At 44.4% G+C, this 20317-nt stretch overlaps 1 protein-coding gene across 1 annotated transcript in view; it reads right to left on the bottom strand.

Annotated features, from left to right (window-relative positions):
• The window catches only part of HMCN1 (hemicentin 1), a 166762-nt gene that overhangs the window by 59126 nt on the left and 87319 nt on the right, over positions 1–20317 (bottom strand). The window contains exons 33-46 of the mRNA XM_053950663.1: positions 19344–19452; positions 18610–18779; positions 18156–18310; positions 17325–17448; positions 15920–16021; positions 13931–14083; positions 10783–10934; positions 9932–10055; positions 5961–6136; positions 5604–5700; positions 3423–3545; positions 1535–1696; positions 622–903; positions 44–211 (exon numbers count right to left, since the gene is read on the bottom strand). Of these exons, the coding sequence (XP_053806638.1) occupies positions 44–211; positions 622–903; positions 1535–1696; positions 3423–3545; positions 5604–5700; positions 5961–6136; positions 9932–10055; positions 10783–10934; positions 13931–14083; positions 15920–16021; positions 17325–17448; positions 18156–18310; positions 18610–18779; positions 19344–19452 (2097 nt within the window). The remainder of the gene's footprint in view (positions 1–43; positions 212–621; positions 904–1534; positions 1697–3422; positions 3546–5603; positions 5701–5960; positions 6137–9931; positions 10056–10782; positions 10935–13930; positions 14084–15919; positions 16022–17324; positions 17449–18155; positions 18311–18609; positions 18780–19343; positions 19453–20317) is intronic.

The raw sequence follows: 20317 nt of genomic DNA, 5'->3' as shown, positions 1-20317 counted from the left end.
ATGACAAAGTGAGATGTTGCCATCTGCCCTCCAGCTTTGGTACCTGAGAGGATCCGCACCGAGCTGTTCAAGGTGATGGGCAACCCATCCTTGAGCCACGTGATTGCTGGCAAGGGGATTCCTGAGGCTTCACAAACCAGGGAGATGGGATTCTTCTCCACAGTGCTGATGTTTTCAGGCAGCTGCAGGTAACCACCAATACTTGGGGGAACTACAGCAAAGAGTAAGGAAAAGCCATACTTCAGAGCAAATACAAACTCATTCTGCTCACAAAACGTTGTGTCACCCAAATATTAGTTTACCGAGGGTGAGCAGCAGGGTGGTCTTGGTTAAACCTTAATTTCTCTCTCCAACAACAGAGTATTTCCCACCATGACATTCACCCCACTATCACGTAAAATTGTACCACATCCTGGTTATCTTGGGCAACGAAGCCACTCAGGGTAGATTGATATTAACAGAAAGAGGGCTACAATTTTAAAACATTCAAGAGTTATAAACCAGGATTTGGGCTTTTCCTGCAACTAGAGCTGCATCCCCTGCAGCAGACCCAGGAGGTGCACTGAGCTCCACAGCACCGCTTGGCCACCCAGTGGTGAATTTCCATGTACCCCCTCTCACCGTGGACGCTGAGGTCGTATTTCCTGTCGGCCAGCCCAGCGGCGTTGGTGGCCACGCAGACGTAGCGGCCGGTGTCGGACACGCGGGCACGCTCCAGCCGCAGGACACGGCCCCCGGCCAGCACCGCCACGTCCCTGCCACTGCCCAGCGCCCGCCCGTCCTTCAGCCACATCACTGCTGGCTCAGGAATGCCCTGAGCCTCGCACTCCAGGGATATTTCACTTCCCTGGGTGACAACGACCTCTGACGGGTGGGGACCACTGTTGGATATAGTTGGTCGAGCTAGGGAAGAATAAGGGACACGGCGTAAGAGTCAACTGGAAGCTGCACTTCAGCATCTTCACCTGCTGCTGAGTCAATTTTCCAGAGCAGCAGGGCCAGTAAAAGGCAAATCAGCTCCTTTCCCCCTCTTCCACAGCATAAAGTAAAAATGTTTTTTAAAATGTTAACTAACAGGCGATTTCTAAAATGCAAACAAGCGAAAAAATTAAATTAAAAAACACTGTCCCCACACTACCAATCCCTACAGATTTTGGAAGATTTTCTTCTCTGTGGGATTGTTTAAAAATACCTCCTTTTGTTCCCAACAAAAATATAGTAAAGTCTAAGGGAATGAAGGGAAATCTAAGTTCATTCAGTTGTCATCACTACTGCAGCTTGGGGGCAAGACTAAAGGGGTTACATCAGTGGATTGTGCACTTTCAACAGGGATATGCAATGTCTTGGTCAAGCTACAGGTCTAAATTGCCAAAATTTTAATGACATAACACTCTCCTTGAACTACCTCTAAATTGTCCTCCAGCCAGCACTCCGTCTCTGGAGACCCTGCAGCTCAACATCACTGCCCAGCTCAGCCTCCCATAACATTACTGCACAACTGGTAAGCCATGACCACAGTTTTCCTGGCACTTACTGTACACTTGCAGGCTGTACTCTTTGGTGGCACTCCCAGCCACGTTTGAAGCAATACAGGTGTAAGATGCAGCATCAGACCTGTCAGCAACTGCAACCTGGAGCTGTCTGCCCCCAGACAGCACCCGCACCCTTCCCGATGGATCCGGCACCACAGGAGAGCCTGCAAGACACCTTCTGTCACATAAAACCACACAAGTGGCCAGGAGCAAATGGAAGTCATGTGCTGTGAAGTCCACTGGTTCATTCAGAAGGACTGAGTTGCACATTTGCCCATTTTAGAAGTATTCTGACAGTTTTCCCAGAGAGCAGGAACTCGGCACCAGTAGATCCCGAGGACTTTCTGTATTAACCACTGATTTCATGGGATACCCTTGAGCTAAAGCACACTGACTCTCCCTCACATCCATCCAGAGTTTGGAACACCTCCACCAAGCAGAAAGCTCAGCACTTTCAGTAAAATGTGACTCATTTTTCAGTGTATAATTGTCTCACCCAGCACAACCAGTGCTTAGAAATATATAATTCAGGTTTCACAGTATCTGTGTGCTGTGTGTCACAGGCTTCTCAGGAAATCCTCAGCAGAAACCTGACAGCAAATTCCCATTGCATTCTCTGAGAACTCAGATTATCCATTTTCATCTTTCCTAACTGCAGGGAGACTTCCTGACAGAAGGAATGCACCTCCCATGGATTCTTCTAAGAAGCTTAATCTTTGTTTCCCTCTTGTGCATTCCCTCTCTACAGAGTGCACCAAATGTCAAACATGCTGAAAAATATACTCTTCCTTTCTAACTGCTTTTCTAGACTTTCTAGCAGGTTTAAGACTCCTTCCTGACATCAAGTGCACACACATTAGCCTTGCAGTGCATTTACATGTCTTGGTTTTTAAGAGACAGGATTTAAAAAGAACTTCCTGTTCTCTGAAAATGTTATGCATTGGAAAAAGTGTTCTGTAATTAAAACCTGATCTTTCCATGAGCCAAAATTAATTAAAGCAAGTACATACCATATTGAATTGTTCTGCTTAGAAAAACACAAATATAGGTAAGATTGATTAATAACACAAGAATTAACACACGGGAAAAGCAAATTATCTTATTTTGCCCTGTATTCTGTCTCCAAGGGTGCTTAAAAGTTGCTGGCTGTGTCTGCCAACTCCTAAAGAGGTGTTTGGCGATGTAACTTCAAGCCCTAGAGCAAAAGGTGTGCAGACTACTCTTGAATAAGATGGGAGGAGAGAAAGGGTTTGGTGAATCTCCAAAGCAATTTCTACAACTACACACATCTTCACCACTTGGCATGATGCCATGGCTGCAGATTTAAAACCAGCTCAGAGCATCTGTGATATGCAGTGGATCACAGGGCAGAAACTTAACTTCACACCACGGAACTCCCAGTGACCCTGGCTCTGATATTTGGGATTCATTAACAGGTCTTACAATCCCAGAATGGTTTGGGTTGGAAGGGACCTTAAAGATCAACTCATTCCAACTCTCTGCCATGGACCTGGACACCTTCCACTTGCTCAAAAGACACCTACCCTGGTCTGGAACACTCCCAGGGATGGGGCACCAGGCTGCTGGCCTGTTGCCCCAAGGTAAATAAACATATTAAGTGCTCCACAGTTCATTTTTGTCAGCTGAGCAATCTCAGCACTGCACTTCTCTTGCACCTTTAGGAACACCTAATCCAAGCAGAGGTGAGGCAGGGAGAAGGGAATAATCTACTCCTGGAATTCACATTACCCAATGCCAGGACTACACAGATATCTGCACACCTGAGCTCCTTGGAACACACCATCCAAAATGTACACAAGATGAAAAGCAAAGCCGCAGATCAGAATTATACCATTTGCTTTATAGAACAGACAATTGGCAGTTACCCACCATTCTTTTTCCAGGTGAGACTGGGTGGTGGGATGCCACTGGACTCACAGATGAGGGTAATCAAGCTGCCTTCGGTGACTGTCAGCTGAGAGCTGTCATCTGAGCCAGAAATACCCGGTGACACTGCAAAGAAAAGCCAAATAAGTGCAGCCTTTGGAACAACACATTATCAGCCAGCAGTAAACCCCAAATGACCCTCATTCAAATCTCTCCCATTCAGCTCTGAAGCAATGACAAGGATTGTCTCCTCAATGCTAACCACGCCTTGGGTAAGGAACAATACACTTGGGAATGACTGCATCCATCCTTTTGGGCTCCAAGGGCTGCTGCATGCACAGACTTTATTTTGGGCTGCCTTTAACGGACTTCACTGAACAAAGATGGTTTCGGGAACTTTGTCAAGTGACTCCAACTCTAAAAGCTTGCCTCATTAATGGCCTCAGCTAATAAACCCACAGCAATAATCATCAGTGACTTAAAATTCAGCCTACATTTTTACTTTGAATTTTTCCTGCATCAGCACACTGGCTGCCACATCCAAGGCTATGGATCCCACTCCTCTGATCACTCTCCTGCAACAGAAGGATCACTTTGCCTTACAGCTCTATGACTCTAAACCAGCTGCAGACAAAAGGGACCAGTGTTTTACTCTGATTCTCAAAGTCTTAAAGCACTTTGGTTCAATCCCTAGGGAAGAGCTAATTGCCTCTCAGGAATCAGGGAATGATCTTCATCAGATGAAAACAGAGTAGGTAGAGACCAAGAAAAAGCAGAGGAGAATGTAGGTTGAACGTGGCAAATAAAACCTCTCAGGTGAACAATTTATGCAGCACTTTTTTAATGCATGTGACAATAGCCAGCTTCTCCTTCTGACACCTCCAGCTCTCCAGCAGCAACCAGGTGTGTGGGGTTTGAAACAACATTGCCAAGGGCCTTATGGTAGTGTCTGCTTTACCCTTTATTTGTCCTGCTTCCTGCCAGGACAAGACTCTGCTATTCTCTTCATTTAATTCATAGGCTGGCTCCTGGATCCACACTTAGCTCTCAGGATCTCACAAATCCTCAGAAGGATACATTTCATGGATTTAAAATGTCAAAATATGGCAAGGAGGATTTTGGATGCTGTGGCATAAATGAAAACTATAATTCTAAACAATTATCCACAGATGGCTTTCACAGGCAGCCTGTGATTTCTATCAAACTTATCCCATCAAAGCTGCTAACTAGCAAAGAATTATCCCTCTATTCAAATCCTACTGGAATGGTCCTACTGCACAAAGGAACAAATCTAAATCCTTCCAACAAAGGTCCTGTGCAAAAGTCTGGGAGAGAGAGAGGAGAGCAGAAGCTGACCTGCACAGTAAATGGTATTTGCTTCAGCATGGCAAAATGGCATGGTACTACAACACCCACCTCTAACTCAAATGTCATGAATGGGTCTTTTGATAATGACAGACTTGAAAACTGAACTGAGAAATGTCATTTTAGTGTAACAAACCCTCTTACGTAACTCTAGTCTTGTGACTCCAAAGCAAGAAATTGATTTATAATAGTAAAACAGGGACATGTCAATTTGTACATGAGAAGAAAATGATGGTGCAGAAAACCCCCTCAAAAGCAATTATTAAAATAATGTCCTAAGCCACATTCATCATAGAGCCATAGAAAAAATTTATTAAAGCTGTTTTTATGATTCAGCACTAATAAGTTTGTAAGGCAGCTTTTATTTATCTGAATTTCCAATGCTTCGGCATTTCAGTAAGTGGAAAGTTGGTATGCTACTTTAAATGCATTAAAGCTATGGATCCAAACCCAGGTATTTATCATAGAATCATGATCACAGAATGGTGTGGGCTGGAAGGGACCTTAAAAATCATCTTGTTCCAACCCCCTGCCATGAGAAGGGATGCCACTCACTAGTTATAGTTCTAACTACTCTTATTCCTGCAAGCTCAACAAAGGCCTGTAGAGTATCTGGTGTTAATTTAGAATTAAATTAAAGCAATTTGAAAAATGCATGCACTGTCTTGGGTCTGTTCAGCTACAGCAAATACAACAATATATCCCTGTACGAGCCTCAGCAACTGAGTGTTGATGAACTACAGAGGATTTCAGTGTTTCACAAAGTAATTCAGCTCTGAGCTTCGTTCCCATTTCTGGAATAAGTTTAATAAATCTTACCCCAAATATTGACATTATAGTTCTTCTCAGTTTTCCCAGCAACATTTGTCGCTTCGCAAGTGTAGCGTCCGGTGTCCTGCACTTGAGCTCCTTCAATCTGGGGACAAAAGTAAAACCTGGGTTTTTTCTTCCTACATAATTATTCATGAAATGTGTAGGGAGAGGGGGCTCAGGTTTCAATTTTATTTTTACATGTCTCCCAGAATATTGTTAATAGACCATGAATCCTGCAAGCTCTGTACCCCGACAGCCAGGGTCTCTGCCATCCCTCCCTCCTCACACTCTACTCTCTGCTGCCCCAGAGAGCCCAGTGCTGTCCCACCTCCCCAGGAAGGAGCCCCAGCACGCCCTCCTTACCCTCAGCACGCTGCCATCTGCAGAGATGCTCAGGCCTGGCTTCTGCAGCAAGGGCCGCCCGTCCCTGAGCCAGGCCAGGCGGGGCGGGGGCACGGCGCTGCCCTGGCACCGCAGCTCCAGGGCCTGGCCCAGCAGCACTGACACGTTCTGCTCCTCGCCCACGATGTCGGGAGGAACTGCACCAACACAACCACACGCTTGGTTACCTTGGAAAAGCCCTCCGAGACCATCAAGTCCAGCCATTCCCCAGCACTGTCCCCAGGGGCAACATCCACAGGTCTTAAATCCCCCCAGGGATGGCAACTCCATCCCCGCCCTGGGCAGATGTGCCAGTGCCTGACCATCCTTCCCGTGAAGAATTTTTCCTAATATCCAACCTGAACCTCCCCTGGCACAACCTGAGGATGTTTCCTCTTGTCCCAAGGGACCTTTGGGCACTGAAGATTTCACAGAGCAAACATAATGTGGAGTTAAGGGACTTCACTGTGCAAAGATAAAATGACACTTACACCTTCAGTAACATGTAACTTCAGTCTCCTTTATACCACAAAACACACAATAATATTTTTTGTTATTTACAGAATATCTTCCACACAAAATACACACTAGTGAGGTATCAGCTACAGAAAAAAAACCAAAAAACCTTTAAATATAGCTAGAAGGGAAAATGGCCAGTACATAAAAATGGGGGGATGCATTCCTGCAAGAAGGAAAAAGAGCTGCTGAGTGAAAGACCTCATGAGAACACCATAAGATAACCATCAACCCCAGAAGATGAAAATGTCTTAAGCTGTTCCAGACAGTGCCAGGAAGGATACTTGGCTTTAAGGAAAACTGACCTACAGATAATTTGTCCAGAGATGGCCAAATACAGCTGACAGAATAAGAACTTACATGGTTGGCAAGCAAGTCAGTGGGTTAATGACTTAATCAATAAATCATAATCTACAATTAGCTCATGTATAAGGTTTGTGTGGGATCTACTAATTATTGCAGTTGTTGGCACTGAGCACTATATTAACATTTGTTCTGCAGTTCAGTGGTAACCTCATTTTTACACTATTATTTCCAAATCAGACAGTAGGAAAATCTCCTTTTGAAAGGAAAGTTTTCTGTGTAGAAATAAAAAAACCCCAAAACACTGGACACTTCAATTGAAACCCATTAGCTGTTCTCGAACAGTATCAGGATTTAAGAAAACACATTTCCCCCCCATTTTAAAATATTGTGTTTCCACAACCAGGAAAACAAAAAGACAACTGAGAACTAAACCTTGAACACAGCAAGTCAGAAATTTTCCATAGGGAAAGTGTTCATGGCTGCAATCAAAAAGAACACAGGCAAAATACTGCCCCCCAAGAAGTTGACCAGGACCAAATATAAGAACTTTTATTGTCACATTTCCTCTGTCCTTTAGTTTTGGGATCCATGACCCCAGACCCACTGAGGGTCTGAGTGCACAGAACTTTGGGGAGAGAAGGGAGGCAGTGGGACTGTCTGTGAGAGCAAGCACACCAGGTTAATCACACACAGGAGACCAGAATGTGTCCCAAAGTGGCACTCAGGGGACAGCAAGACAAAGTGGCCTAAAAAGACCAGGAGCAATCAAGCTTTGTGTTTCTTGCCCAGGAAGTACAGAGCAGAACTGCTAATTTCACAGTTTGCAAATAATTTAGGGAAAAGCCTGGTCCCTGTGGATAAGAAATATAGTAAGTGAAAAAATAATCTGTTTGTCTTTTTATCATTCTAGAACTCACAAAGGTCCAGATTCTTTATGAGTATTGTGGAACTGAGACTTGGAAGCTGATCCATTCCAGCAGAAGGCAAATTTATTTCCAAAGACTTTTCAACCAATTACTTTTCCTCTCAGCTCAATGAATTGAAATGTGCTCAAAAGGAAACTGAGTTTATGACATAGACACTAAAGCACTTATTTCTGAAGGAATGGGGTTTAAAATTAATCTAATTATGCTCATAGTAACTGTAAGTAACTGTGCTTGTTCCAACTCCTGGCTCAGTGCACATTTCCAACCAACCCAGCTCTAACTCTACTCCAAATTATTTTCCTCCTGTGGCTTCTTAATTAGATTGCCCTTATGAGGCAAGTCTGAAGAGCAGTATTACTTTTTGGTGACAGCCTCACTCAAGCTGGTCCTGCAGCTGAGCTCAACCCTGGCCAGCTTCTATTACAACACTAATTTTAAACATACACAACTCCTAACTCTTTTCATTTCCTCCAGCTAAAATGGACAGAGGTTCCAGAAAATACAAGAGGAATAATAAATATATCTATGTCACTTTACACAGACATACACACCTGTCCTCAAACTCCAAAGGACACCCTAATATTCCTTGCTCTAGACATAAAATGTTCCAACCTATATTAACCTTGACTCACTTGCCACAGCAGCGTCCTGGGTTTCTAACTGCCCCTTCCAGATGCAAAAGTCTCCAGGACTTCAGTCAGGGGTACCCCAACCAAGGGAGACAATTCTGAAAGCCAAACTCAGGAACAAATAACTTGCCCAGCTGCCCCTTCTTAGAACTCATCCAAACTCCTAACTTTTCTTGCAAGGTTATCCACAGGGGATTGCTATAATGCCGGAGACTGGCAGAGTCCACTGACCTACTGAAAGCAGAAGCCAAACTACATTTGGAACCTCAATTCTAAATGCCTCTCTACACATCTGGTACTGTAACATTTCTAAAACAAATGTCAGATTATTGTTCATCCTCATTCTGCTATTGGACAAATCCTCTGAGATGTCCAAGGGAACTCAAAACCTGCTACAGTCACGCTCCCTGGCATCCCTGCTGGCACAGCACCCACAGGCTCTGAGAACACAACACAGTGACCTTAGGGACCCTTCCAGTGCCTGAACAGGCACCAAGAGGACTGGAGAGGGACTCTGGGCAATGGGCCAGGACAATTATGAGTGCCTTCCAGTGTGCAGGGATAACTGGGATATTGGGAAGGAATCCTTCCCTGTGAGAGTGGGAAGACCATGGCACAAGGTGCCCAGAGAAGCTGTGGCTGCCCCTGGATCCCTGGAAGCATCCAAGACCAGGCTGGACAGGGCTTGGAGCAGCCTGGGACAGTGGAAGGTGTCCCTGCCCACACACGGGCTGGGACTGGGTGAGCTTTAAGCTCCCTTCCAACCCAAACCATTCTATGAATATGAAAAGGCATCTTATACAAGTTACAAAAAATCCAGGATGAAACTCATACAAGTTACATGAAAGCACAGAATCACAGAATGTCCTGAGCTGGAAGGGACCTGCAGGGATCACCAAAATCCTGCACAGGAAAGTCACAACAATCCCACCAGGTATCTGAGAGCATTTCCTGAATCAGAAGGAAGGATGAATTTACACAAGTTCAGGTAAAAAAACTCAGGATTAACTCACTGACAATCTGGAAAACTGACAAACTAAAAAAACACTTCTTTCCTGCTCCTTGAAGGAGACAGAGCTGACTGGATGGGCTCAACACAGTGTCACTATTTAGCACTAAAAGAGTCCCCTCCATTTAGGGAGGCAGAGCAAGGCTTGGGAATGGCATGAGAACTGCAGAACTGGATGGGGAACTCCCAATACCTCTTTCTGGTGCAATAAAGACAACAGAGCACTGTGCCCAAGAATATCTCTCACCTGGCAGATCTATCTGCTTTTACACAAACGCGTGTTTTATCATTTGTAAATGAGCTTTTATGCATTCAACTTGTAAATGCACTGCTGCAGTTACATTCCTTCAAGGATACACAGAAGGACACACCCACACACTTTAGTAAATGAAGGTGGATGTGCATATATGTTTTAACTTCCATGCACAATCCACTCTTCCTCACCTGGCCTTCCATTACGGGTGGGGACTGTTTTTACTCAGCACTGCTCAGGGTCTGGGCCCAGTGTGTTAAATCAAAGCTTCAAGAAGAGCTCTCAGAACCAAAAGACAGACACTTGTGACTCACCATAAACGCGGAGGTCGATGTCCCTCTGGCTCTCCCCCGCAGCGTTGACTGCCACACACGTGTATGTCCCCGTGTCACTGAGCTGGGCACTGGGCAGTGCCAGCACCCGGCCCCCTGACAGGACCTGCAGCGGGAGCACAGCACCTTCAGGCACACCCCAGTGTCAAACACAGGCAGGGGCAACTCCCAGGGCTCATTTCACAATGGAACACTTGTTTTGCCACTGCTTCCCACCGTCTCCCTCCACTCCAGTGTTCTCCTCTAATCCAGACTTGCAAAAGCAAAACTCTCACTTCATGCCAGTCCCTAGGGAATTCCTGGCATTCTCAAGACTTTTCAGGATCTGGACATCCCTCCCTCCCACCAGCTTCAAACATGCTGTCACACCTTTTGTCTGTGCCCTGAGCTGTCCCCACAGAACACAAATTCCCCCTCTTCCCTTTCAGATTATAAAATCGACTTCCATAAACCAACCATGGCCTCTCATTTTACCTCTGAAATATCTCCTTATATCAGAGGCTGGTTTTCTTGTCTGAATTACTGTTGTATGTAATGACCTCTCCAGATCTCTTCAGCAGAGGAATCTAGTCCAATTTCCTCTTCTTCCCAGTAAGCAGAAAATTTGTTGATGTAAATTTACTCAGTATAACACCAGGTGAAAGGACCACTTTATTTCAATATATCTCTATCTCCCACTTCACACAGTACTGGAGCTAAACTCACACAAACAACCCAGAGTGAAAGGCCTTGTATTATTATTCCAAATCCTCCAACTTTTTCTCTTCCATTAAATGGCACTGACTTAAAAGCCTCCTCCCACAACAGGGAACACCATAGAGCAGGATCTGTACCTGGAGGCCGTTGCTGATGCTGGACACAGGGCTCCCATCCTTCAGCCATGTCAGGATAGGGGCAGGGATGCCTCTGGCTTCACACTCCAGTCTCACTGCATTATTGACCACTACTGTCACCATGTCACTGCTGCCAGAGATGGATGGGGGGACTGAAAAAAAAAAAATCCACAGAAAAAGGGCTGTAACAGCTACATAAGAGTACTAATCACAGTGAAATTAAATAGGCTGCATAGTTTTGGATGTTATTTCTCTTTTCTCATGTTATTCCTGCTGAACCCTTGTCATGCCTTTGCTCTGTGCCAGATCCTGCTCTTCCCTAGCATGAGCAGGCAGATAACTGCAGTGAAACTACTGTGAGCAAGGTATGTGGGACTGGCCCACAGCCCAGAGGACAGCTGTGAAACCCAGGAACCACACCATAAAGCCAGAAAATATTGCCTCAAACTTCTCTACTATGCCATTTAGACCTTGTGAAAGACTTTAGGAGTGGTGGGGATTAAAGAAAGGAGTTTACCATATAAACCACATAAAGCAAATCCATACACAGAGTGATAAATTGCCCTAACAGAGCATATGTAAACGTTTACCAGATTAGACTGGAAAACATCTGCCTCTCTGATGACACAAAACATTGCAATGGAACATCTAAAGCACTTACTCTAGGCACACAGTCTAGCAAATGTTTTAGGGCTCTGGTAGAAAGGGAGACAAGAATCATTAAAAAAGGAAGATGTTTCATGTACTAGGAGAATCAAAACTATTCTATTTGCTCCTAGCACTAATAACTTATTGATAAAGTTTAAAAGATAATATCAGACAAAAACTTAATGTTTAAAGTCACTTCTGCAAAGAGATGAGAATGGTACATGCTACTCATACATATCGCCCTGTGTGGGGGAAGAAAACATGTAAAAATTCTGCACTGAAAATAAGATTCATTAATGAATTTAGCAACCTATAAGAGCCTGTAGCTCAGGTTGTGGCTGCCCCATCTCTGAAAGTGTCCAAGGCCAGGCTGGACAGGGCTTGGAGTAACCCAGGATAGTGGAAGTTGTCCCTGTCTATGGCAGGGGGTGGAACAAGGGCAGAAAAAAGGCACAGAATTTTAAAATTTTTTCATCTTTTCCCCACACAGAGTTCCTCCTATTGCAGTACAACAGCATTCATTGTTCTCAAATGCCTGAGAAAGCTATAGTGGGGAGAAAAAAGTGAAAAAAAATTAATAGAATGAAACCCTATGAATTCTAACTAAACTGGAATTCCACCTGATTCCTTCAGTTGGCCTGCCTGGTTCCATTCAGTGTTAAGCCTGTGGTATGAAGCATTGCTTTTAATGCCAAAAAGATCTGTTAACACTATTAACAACAGAAACTAGTGAATAAGACCAGTAGCTGACCGAGGCAGGTGCTCATGGAAATCTAGAGCAGCTTTTCCATAAACGCAGCACAACTTTCAGTACTTGGCATTTGAGCCTGCTCTCCATTAAGGAGTCATTGCTTCCACTGGTAAAGAGGGCAAAACCTTTAAGTTTTGTCTTCTCAAACTCATAAACTCTAAGGACAGTGGATGATGAACCTGTGGATGGTGAATTCCAGCACCTCTCTACTGTCAGCCTGGCAGGACACCAGTTGAATGAAGCAGGTTCATGGGCAGGAGGTTGATACAATTAGTTCCTTTGATGCCATTAGTTGTGGCATCAACTAAAGTAACTGCACATACTTTGTTCTAGAAGGGGAAGCTCTGTGTCTTAGAAAATTTTAGTTCCCTAGAAAATTCTGGACGTGTTTGCTGAAATTCTGCCACCCCTAAAAAGACACACATGTACTGAGGGGTTATTTTCCATTTAACTGGAATAATGACCTTAGCTCTAAGGATTTCCTGAGAATTAATCACTGGGTGGGGTTAATTGCCTTTGACTGTGTCTTGTGCCATCAGTTTTTCCCATGATGGTCATTAAATCCATGGGAACGCACTGCCCAAGTCAATTAATTAACATTAATAGGAACTATATACTGTGTGTGCATCTCAGGTGGGAACGCTGTGCCAAATTTGGGCCACACTTTTGTATGGAAGACTCCCACAGAAAACCAGCTACATGCACATGCATGTATCAAAGATAAGAATTTGGACTATGGCCATATTCAAAAGCCACTGAAATCACTGGAAAAGCTCCAATTGGGCTTTTGCTTAGGTGTCTCATGTCAGCAAACACCCACACTTCCACTTCATCTTCTTAGACACAGTACTTTTTTCTTTAAAACTCTTGGATTATGAAAGAGCATTTGATCTGTGTCCTTTGTCTACTGTGAGCATCAAAGTCACCTACAACAAACCCCAGCAACTGCCAGGCCCTCCAAATTGATCAAGTGATCCCTTAAACGGAATACCTCTTCCACAAATTCATTCTTCCTAGAAATGCCTTCCCCTGGCACATTTTCCACATTCAAAACACCTATTCTAGTGTCAGTGAGAAAACAGAAGAGTGAAGAGTATGGAGTGCCAGGACAAGGGGGAATGACTTCCCACTGCCAGAGGGCAGGGTTAGATGGGATATTGGGAAGAAACTCCTGGCTGTGAGGGTGGAGACGACCCTGGAATGGAATTCCCAGAGAGGCTGTGGCTGCTCCTGGATCCCTGGAAGTGTCCCAGGCAGGTTGGACGGAGCTTGGAGCAACCTGGGATAGTGGAAGGTGTCACTGCCTATGGCAGGGGGTGACACTGGATGGGCTGTAACGTCCCTTCCAACCCAAACCACACTGGGATTCTGTGATCATATGATGAGTGACACCAAGTCTGTTAAGCAGACTGGAAAAGGAGGAAAACAAAGGTGGAGCTTGCATGTATTATTCCTAAGTGTCACAACACAGGGCAAGAGGAAACAGCCTCAAGTTGTGCTGGGGGTAGGGAGGTTAATTTGAATATTAAGACAAGTTTCTTTATGGATAGGGTAGGCAGACAGCGGCACAGCTGCCCAGGTCAGTGTTGGGGTCCCCATCCCAGGAGGGATTTAAAAGCCGTATGGATGGAGCACTTGGGGACGTGGGTCAGGGGTGGCCTTGGCAGCGCTGGGGGAACAGTTGGACTCGATGCTCTCAGAAGTGTTCCCCGAGCTCCAGAAGCGACAGCTCCGTGGTTGTGCACTCACCATGGACCCGGAGGCTGTAGAGCAGCTCGGCTGTGCCCGCGGCGTTGGCAGCCAGGCACCTGTAGAGGCCGGAGTCGGCCACCTGCGCGCCCTCGATGCGCAGCACCTGCCCCCTGTCAGCCAGCGCGCGCCCGTCCTTGGACCACGACACGGCTGCGGGGCAGGAACGGGGACAAGTCACTGACAGCCCCGACAAAGGTGGCACCACAGAGCTGTGACGCTGGCCACCACAGCTTCCACACACACACCCCAACGTTTAACAGTCCACGGCACTGTTAGGCGTGATTAAGAATAATAAAATGCAACAGAAAATTGGAGATACGAACATTTGCTGACTCTGCCCCACAATTCAACAGGAAATCAGACACTATCATCCACACCCCCCATATATTTATGGAAAAGTGTTCTGAAATTGAGAAATTATCACACAAAGCAAATTACAGGAGACTTACTTATCCTATACCAAGGTAAAGAGCACCTGTTTAAAACCACACAAAAATACGATGGTATCCCTGCCCATGGCAGGGGGATGGAAGGAGATGAGCTTTCAGGTTCCTTCCAACCCAAACCATCCAAGGATACTATAATATCCCTAGATATTATAGATATATATAATAGGGGATAGATAGAGGATCTATCCAGGGATTCTATAACATATATCAATTTTTTTTTACCTTTCACTTTAAATTATCATTACATTAAATTGAACTACCTAGAACAAAGAATCAAAACATAAGCAACCAAATCAAAGTGCAACTGGCAGATCAAAAATCTGAAAATAAAGAGCAGAAAACTTGGTGTTACTGCAGAAGAAAATTTTATAGGAAGTTGACAACCAAGAAAATCTGCAGATTTTGCATCTCAGCCAAAAGATGGCACCATCCATCAGGAGAAAGGGTCACTGAGGCTTTGCTGGCACCACTTCACTACTGAGATGAAATTACTGCTCAGGGAAGGATTATCTGTAATACCCTGGGGTTCTGGAGAAAGACTCACACTCACACTAAGTGTTCTGGCCTGACTGATAGACAAAACTTGCACACAGCTTCTCTCTTTTCCAGTGGGATGCTGTGCTCCTCCCTTTCCTGAATCATGTTATATCTTGACAATAGGATGTGACATTGCATCACACCAGGGGTGACCAAACTGTTCTTATTGCATAAATTATCTGAAATCCATCGTTTTAATTGTTGATAATTAAAATAACTGAAAATTTGGAGGATAAAGGAGAAAAAAATTTAAAAGGAGCATGAAATAGACATAAAATTCTTATTCTTTTATAACATTTTACTTTCTCAGTGTTTTAATTTTTTTATGTAAGTAAAAATTATTCTACAAAATAATACTTTGCTGTGAATTAACTCTTAAAAAGGCACAAAATGAGAAGCTGGTTGTACATTTGAAATGTAATAACACCTTTCATCTGAAAATGTTGCTATTATCAGCACGAGAATAATTTGCTATATTAGATATAAGCTCTTAGTAACTATTCCCCCTGTTTTGCCCTACAATAATAGGGCAATTAATACAACAAATTGCTCTCATAATAATTTATCTTTTTATTTCTTACCAGGTAACAAAACCCACACATTAAAAAGGTCCTAGATATGAGCACACTTGACAGTCACAGTCAATCCATGAAGTATTTCAGGTCTGCCCTACACTAATGAATACTGAAGTGACAGGAGATAAAAGTGGATGTGTTTAAAGCTCATTCAGTAGAAATCAAATAGTGCTCTTGCCTGTGGACAGGGCATCACAAGGGAATAGATTATCCTTGTGATGTCTTTTCACTCATTTATCAGTGGGGATCACTGAATTCCTCAATCCTTCCTCCATGTCAGCCCATACATTGATATTTCCCATCACACAGTTTCTAGCTGGTTTAAAATCACACAATTAGCTCCACATTCAGCATATCCCTTACTTTCCAAAGACACATGAAAGTGAAACCCTTGATGAGATGTTCCCCAAGGTGCACATGGATACCTGGCAAAGGGTTCCCAGATGCTCTGCATTCAAGATGGATTGGATTATTCACCACCACTGTTTCATTTAATATTTTTCCTGCATCTTCCAGACTGGGTGGTTCTGGGAAGAGACAAAAGCAGCAGGTTTCTGTTAATTCAACCACGCTAGCAGAGCATATGATCACAAAATCATCTACCTTTGGAGAAACTTTGGGCAATGAGTTGCACAAGCTTCAGCTGCTGGGTGACTAAGGAATTTCTCCAGAAATTTCATCTCTGAAATGGGAATACTCTCTAATTTTATAGTATCATTAGTGGTAAGAGGAATAAAACATTATTTTTGCTAATTTAAATTTTTTCCAGGAAAAATGGAACTTAAAAATTTGCAAGTAATGGGTACACAGCACAGAACAGCAGTTATTTCTTGTGGCAAGCTCCTCTCACTTCAGCTGGTGATAGTAAACTGAGTAGTGTAGACAGCTTTTACATTCCTGAAGTTCCAAAATCTGAAACATGACAGAAATGCCAGATAATGACAGTTTGAACATGAAGGTTGATAGCAAAGGAGAGCTTTATGAGCATGGGACTCACAGTGAAGTTAGTTGTGATGCAATTATCACAGTCTGAATGTGGCTCCTCTTTCTAAGTCCCATCCACAGAGACTCTGCAACCTCTCCTCACTTCAATTTAACATTTTCCAGTTACTGGCTTGGTTTGGCAATAAAAGTCAACATAGCCATACTCTGTGAAAATTTTGCCACAGTCTATTCCTGCACCTCCTGAGGATTCCCACACCTCCTTTGAGGACTGGGTCACATCAGCAAAGCTTAACACTTCGTGACCACTTCTAAGCCAAAAGTACATAAGTCATAGTGAGAGCATTTATTAAATTTACATGCAAACGACAGCTTCTCAAGTCTCCCTGATTCTTTTCATACTGTTTTTAGCTGCAAAAGAAAATTCCTTTCAACAGGCAGAAAAATCCAAAATCCCCTCACAAGAAAATGCTCCTTTCTCAGAAAAGTTACTGCTATAAAAATTTCCCGTTTCCCAGGGTCACGGGGAATACCAATATCCACAAAAAGCTTGGATGAAATTAGTAATGCCAGTGGTGGTATATCACACATTGATTAAGAAACAGAGAGTACCCTTCTGAGGGGTGGGTTAGAAGGAATGTGTTTGGCTTTTTGGGATACCTCTGAGCAGCAGAGGTACCTGTAAAGACATTCATTCATTTCTGCGTCCTTTGGTATTACAGGAGAGAGGCCAAACTCCACAAAAGCCAGTTTTTGCTCTCACTCCTTACTAACAGAGTGGGACAGAGAAAGAGATCTGAGAGATGGATGTGCAGAGCCAGGAGAAAAGCCAGAGCAAGGAGAGCCAGGTGCAAGAGCTGCGTGGACAGCCCCGTTTGGCCGCATTACCGTGCACGTGGAGCCGGGTGTGCTGCTGGGCCTCCCCCGCAGCGTTGGTGGCCACGCAGGTGTAGCGGGCGGCATCTCCGGGCAGGGCCTTGCCAAGCTGCAGGACACGGCCCGAGGCCTCCAGCTGTTCCCAAACACAGAGAGGAGCCGTGTGACACCACTGCCCCCAGCACAGCCGCTCTGGGTGAGCGGACATGGCCAGGATCATCCCCTCCCAGCCCTGGCTCAGAACGAGGGAACTGCTGGGTCAGAGATTTCAGTGGCCCTGGGACATTGTACAGGTGTGAGGAGACCTGGCTGGCGAGGGGCAGGCAGACAAAGGAGACTGCAGGCAAGGTACCAAAAACTGCTCCAGCCATGGGAAATCAAAGCCACTGTGAGCACTCACCCCGGAACATGCGAGCACTGGGGAGGGCTCTTCATGGAAAGGCAGGAGCTCACCAGGAGAAAGGAATTACAGCTAGGTGCTGCAGTGATCACAGAACAGCTCAGATAATCCCACCTCACAGGGATCACTGGCTAGAGCCACCTCCCAACAAGCAGATAAGCTTTTGACCTTGAAGGGCAAAGTACAACTGGAAGGAGACAGATTCTGAATTTCCAGTCATGGACTCTCTTGATATGAGGTGTCTAGTGGGATTCAGTCTACTGAACACTGCTATTACCTGGGACACCACCCTAATCAAGTAGAAAGCCCCTCACTCTGCAGGATGCCTCTTAAGCACTTTTGTATTACAGTGTGAGAGAAGCGAAAGGAAAAGAAGCACTAACATGTATAACTTAAGGCAATTACCTTCCATGGTTTGGATCCCATAAAAGAATCATGCTTACTCTGATATTTCCCCTGGCTGTGTTTACTGGCTGTCCATCTTTTAACCAGGTTATGGAAGGGCTGGGGATGCCACTGGCTATGCACTGCAGTGTCACAGGCTTGTGGAGCACAACTGCTCTCTCAGAAGGCCCAGTCGATTTAATGGTTGGAGGAACTGCAAAAAGCACCAGAAACAGAAACATTGCTTCATTTAAACACATACATCTAAATACACAGAAGCAGTATCCCAGAGGTAAGTGCAGCTTTGCTTCTACTTCCAGATCTAGTGGAAGGCATCCCTGCCATGGCTGGTGTCCAACCCAAACCATTCTATGATTCTAGTTCATCTAATCTCCTCTCCAGTTTTACAACCTGCTAATGCAAATAAACATGTATAAAAAGTCTGAGCACCTTCTTGCCAGCAATTTGAAAAAAAAGCAGTCTGCTGCTTCCCACCCACCTCGAGTAACCTACCATGCACTGTAACATCAAATTCCTTTTCATGTTCTCCAGCCTTGTTTGCAGCCACACATTTATAGCGGCCGCTGTCTGACACTTGAGCTTGAGAGATGACAAGCTTCTGTCCATTTAATAAGACCTTGTGTCCAGCCTCCTCTCCAACTGGCTGACCATCTTTGAACCACCTACCAAAAATAAAGTTCCATTTCAGTTGTCAATGAAAGGAAGATCAACAACAGTCTCAAAATATCCACAATTCTATCAAACAGAATGCCTCAGTAACTCTGTTTGCATTTCTAGGGAAGTCTGGAAGTGTCAGGTCATATTCCCATTGTCTGAGTGCCATGGATTGAAGGGTTTATCAGAGGGAGTATTGGGGAATAGCCACTAAAGACAGTGTCAGAAAGGTGACAGGAGGTACCACCAGAGGCAGAGAGGAACCTCCAAAGCAAAAGCAATCATGGGTGGCAGAAGAAATGGCAATTTAGTTGCATTAGCAAAGGACTTAAAGTTTTGTCTGCTCTTGTTTTCTATCCTCATCTCCAGGACATGGACATTGGCACAACAAACCAAAATACTTTAAAACTAAATCCTGATGTTGCCAAGTGAGTGCCTGATGGTGGACTGAAGCCAGGAGTTTGTCCTCTATTCATTAACCACCACTGATTAAAACAGGTGGCTCATTAAGCTCCCCTAATCAACCAGCAGATTTATTTGTATTTTTTCTATTGTCATACCAGTGCCCTTACGTGATAGTTGGTGAGGGTGTCCCTCTTGCTGAACAATCCAGCTCCAAAGGGCTATGGAGAATCACAATGTAACCCAAGAGCTCATCCCCACCTTCCACAAATGGTGGCACTGTAAGAGAGAAAAATCCACCAAGAGAAACATTTACACATCAGAAATATCAAACAAGTCTCTCTCAAATAGCACTGTTAAACACACACTGATTCATTATGAACCATTGTTCCTTTCTGAAGGGAAACATCTGACCAGTGACATTTTGTGGCTTCAAATCACTGCTCTCACTTTTTTACTGTTTCTTGTTTGGTTGGGTTTTCCAGATTCTGTCAGAAGAACCTTGTGAATGGGTGGGAAGAGGGAGGTCTTTTGGCACCTTCTGCCAGCAGAAGGGGAAAACAAAGGTGCAGAGGATCCTCTTCCAGGTCCCCTTCACCCTGCCTCATCCTCTCTGGGAAGGAAGCACTGCCACACAGCTCCTCCACTATCAAGACCAGTGACATTACGTGCAGAAGCAGAGGGGATGGCTCTACATCTGCATTCAGTATTATGTTTAAGTGAGCAAAACATAAAAATCAGTTCTTTACAGTTCTCTTCCATGTCAGGAGAAGACCTCAAGACATTCAGAAGGGACTGCTGAGATACAGACTGTGTAATTGCTTCAAGGGATACAGAAGAAAAAGGGTTTTTTCACTAAAAGGTTCAAAATTTGCACAACACAAATTCAGAGAAGTGTCCTCTCCCAGAGGCAACTACTAAGTGATATTTCTAATGGATTTCTGGGATTTTCTTCTCTGAAGACAAGTCAGAATAACTTTAGAGGTTGTTGAGAATATTTACCTACCACATGCACAAAAATCCTTCAAGAACTAACCTGAAATACAAGTATTCAACTGTCCTGTAGCCCTGGACAGAAAAGTTGTGCAGTGCTAGTTCAGCTAGATACAGAGCATGACTAACTCATCTTAATATATGAATACCA

The sequence above is a fragment of the Vidua chalybeata genome, chromosome 9 (assembly GCF_026979565.1).
Source record: "Vidua chalybeata isolate OUT-0048 chromosome 9, bVidCha1 merged haplotype, whole genome shotgun sequence".
Taxonomy (NCBI): domain Eukaryota; kingdom Metazoa; phylum Chordata; class Aves; order Passeriformes; family Viduidae; genus Vidua; species Vidua chalybeata.
The sequence above is the reverse complement of the archived record's forward strand: the minus strand, read 5'-3'. Positions and strand labels throughout refer to the sequence as shown.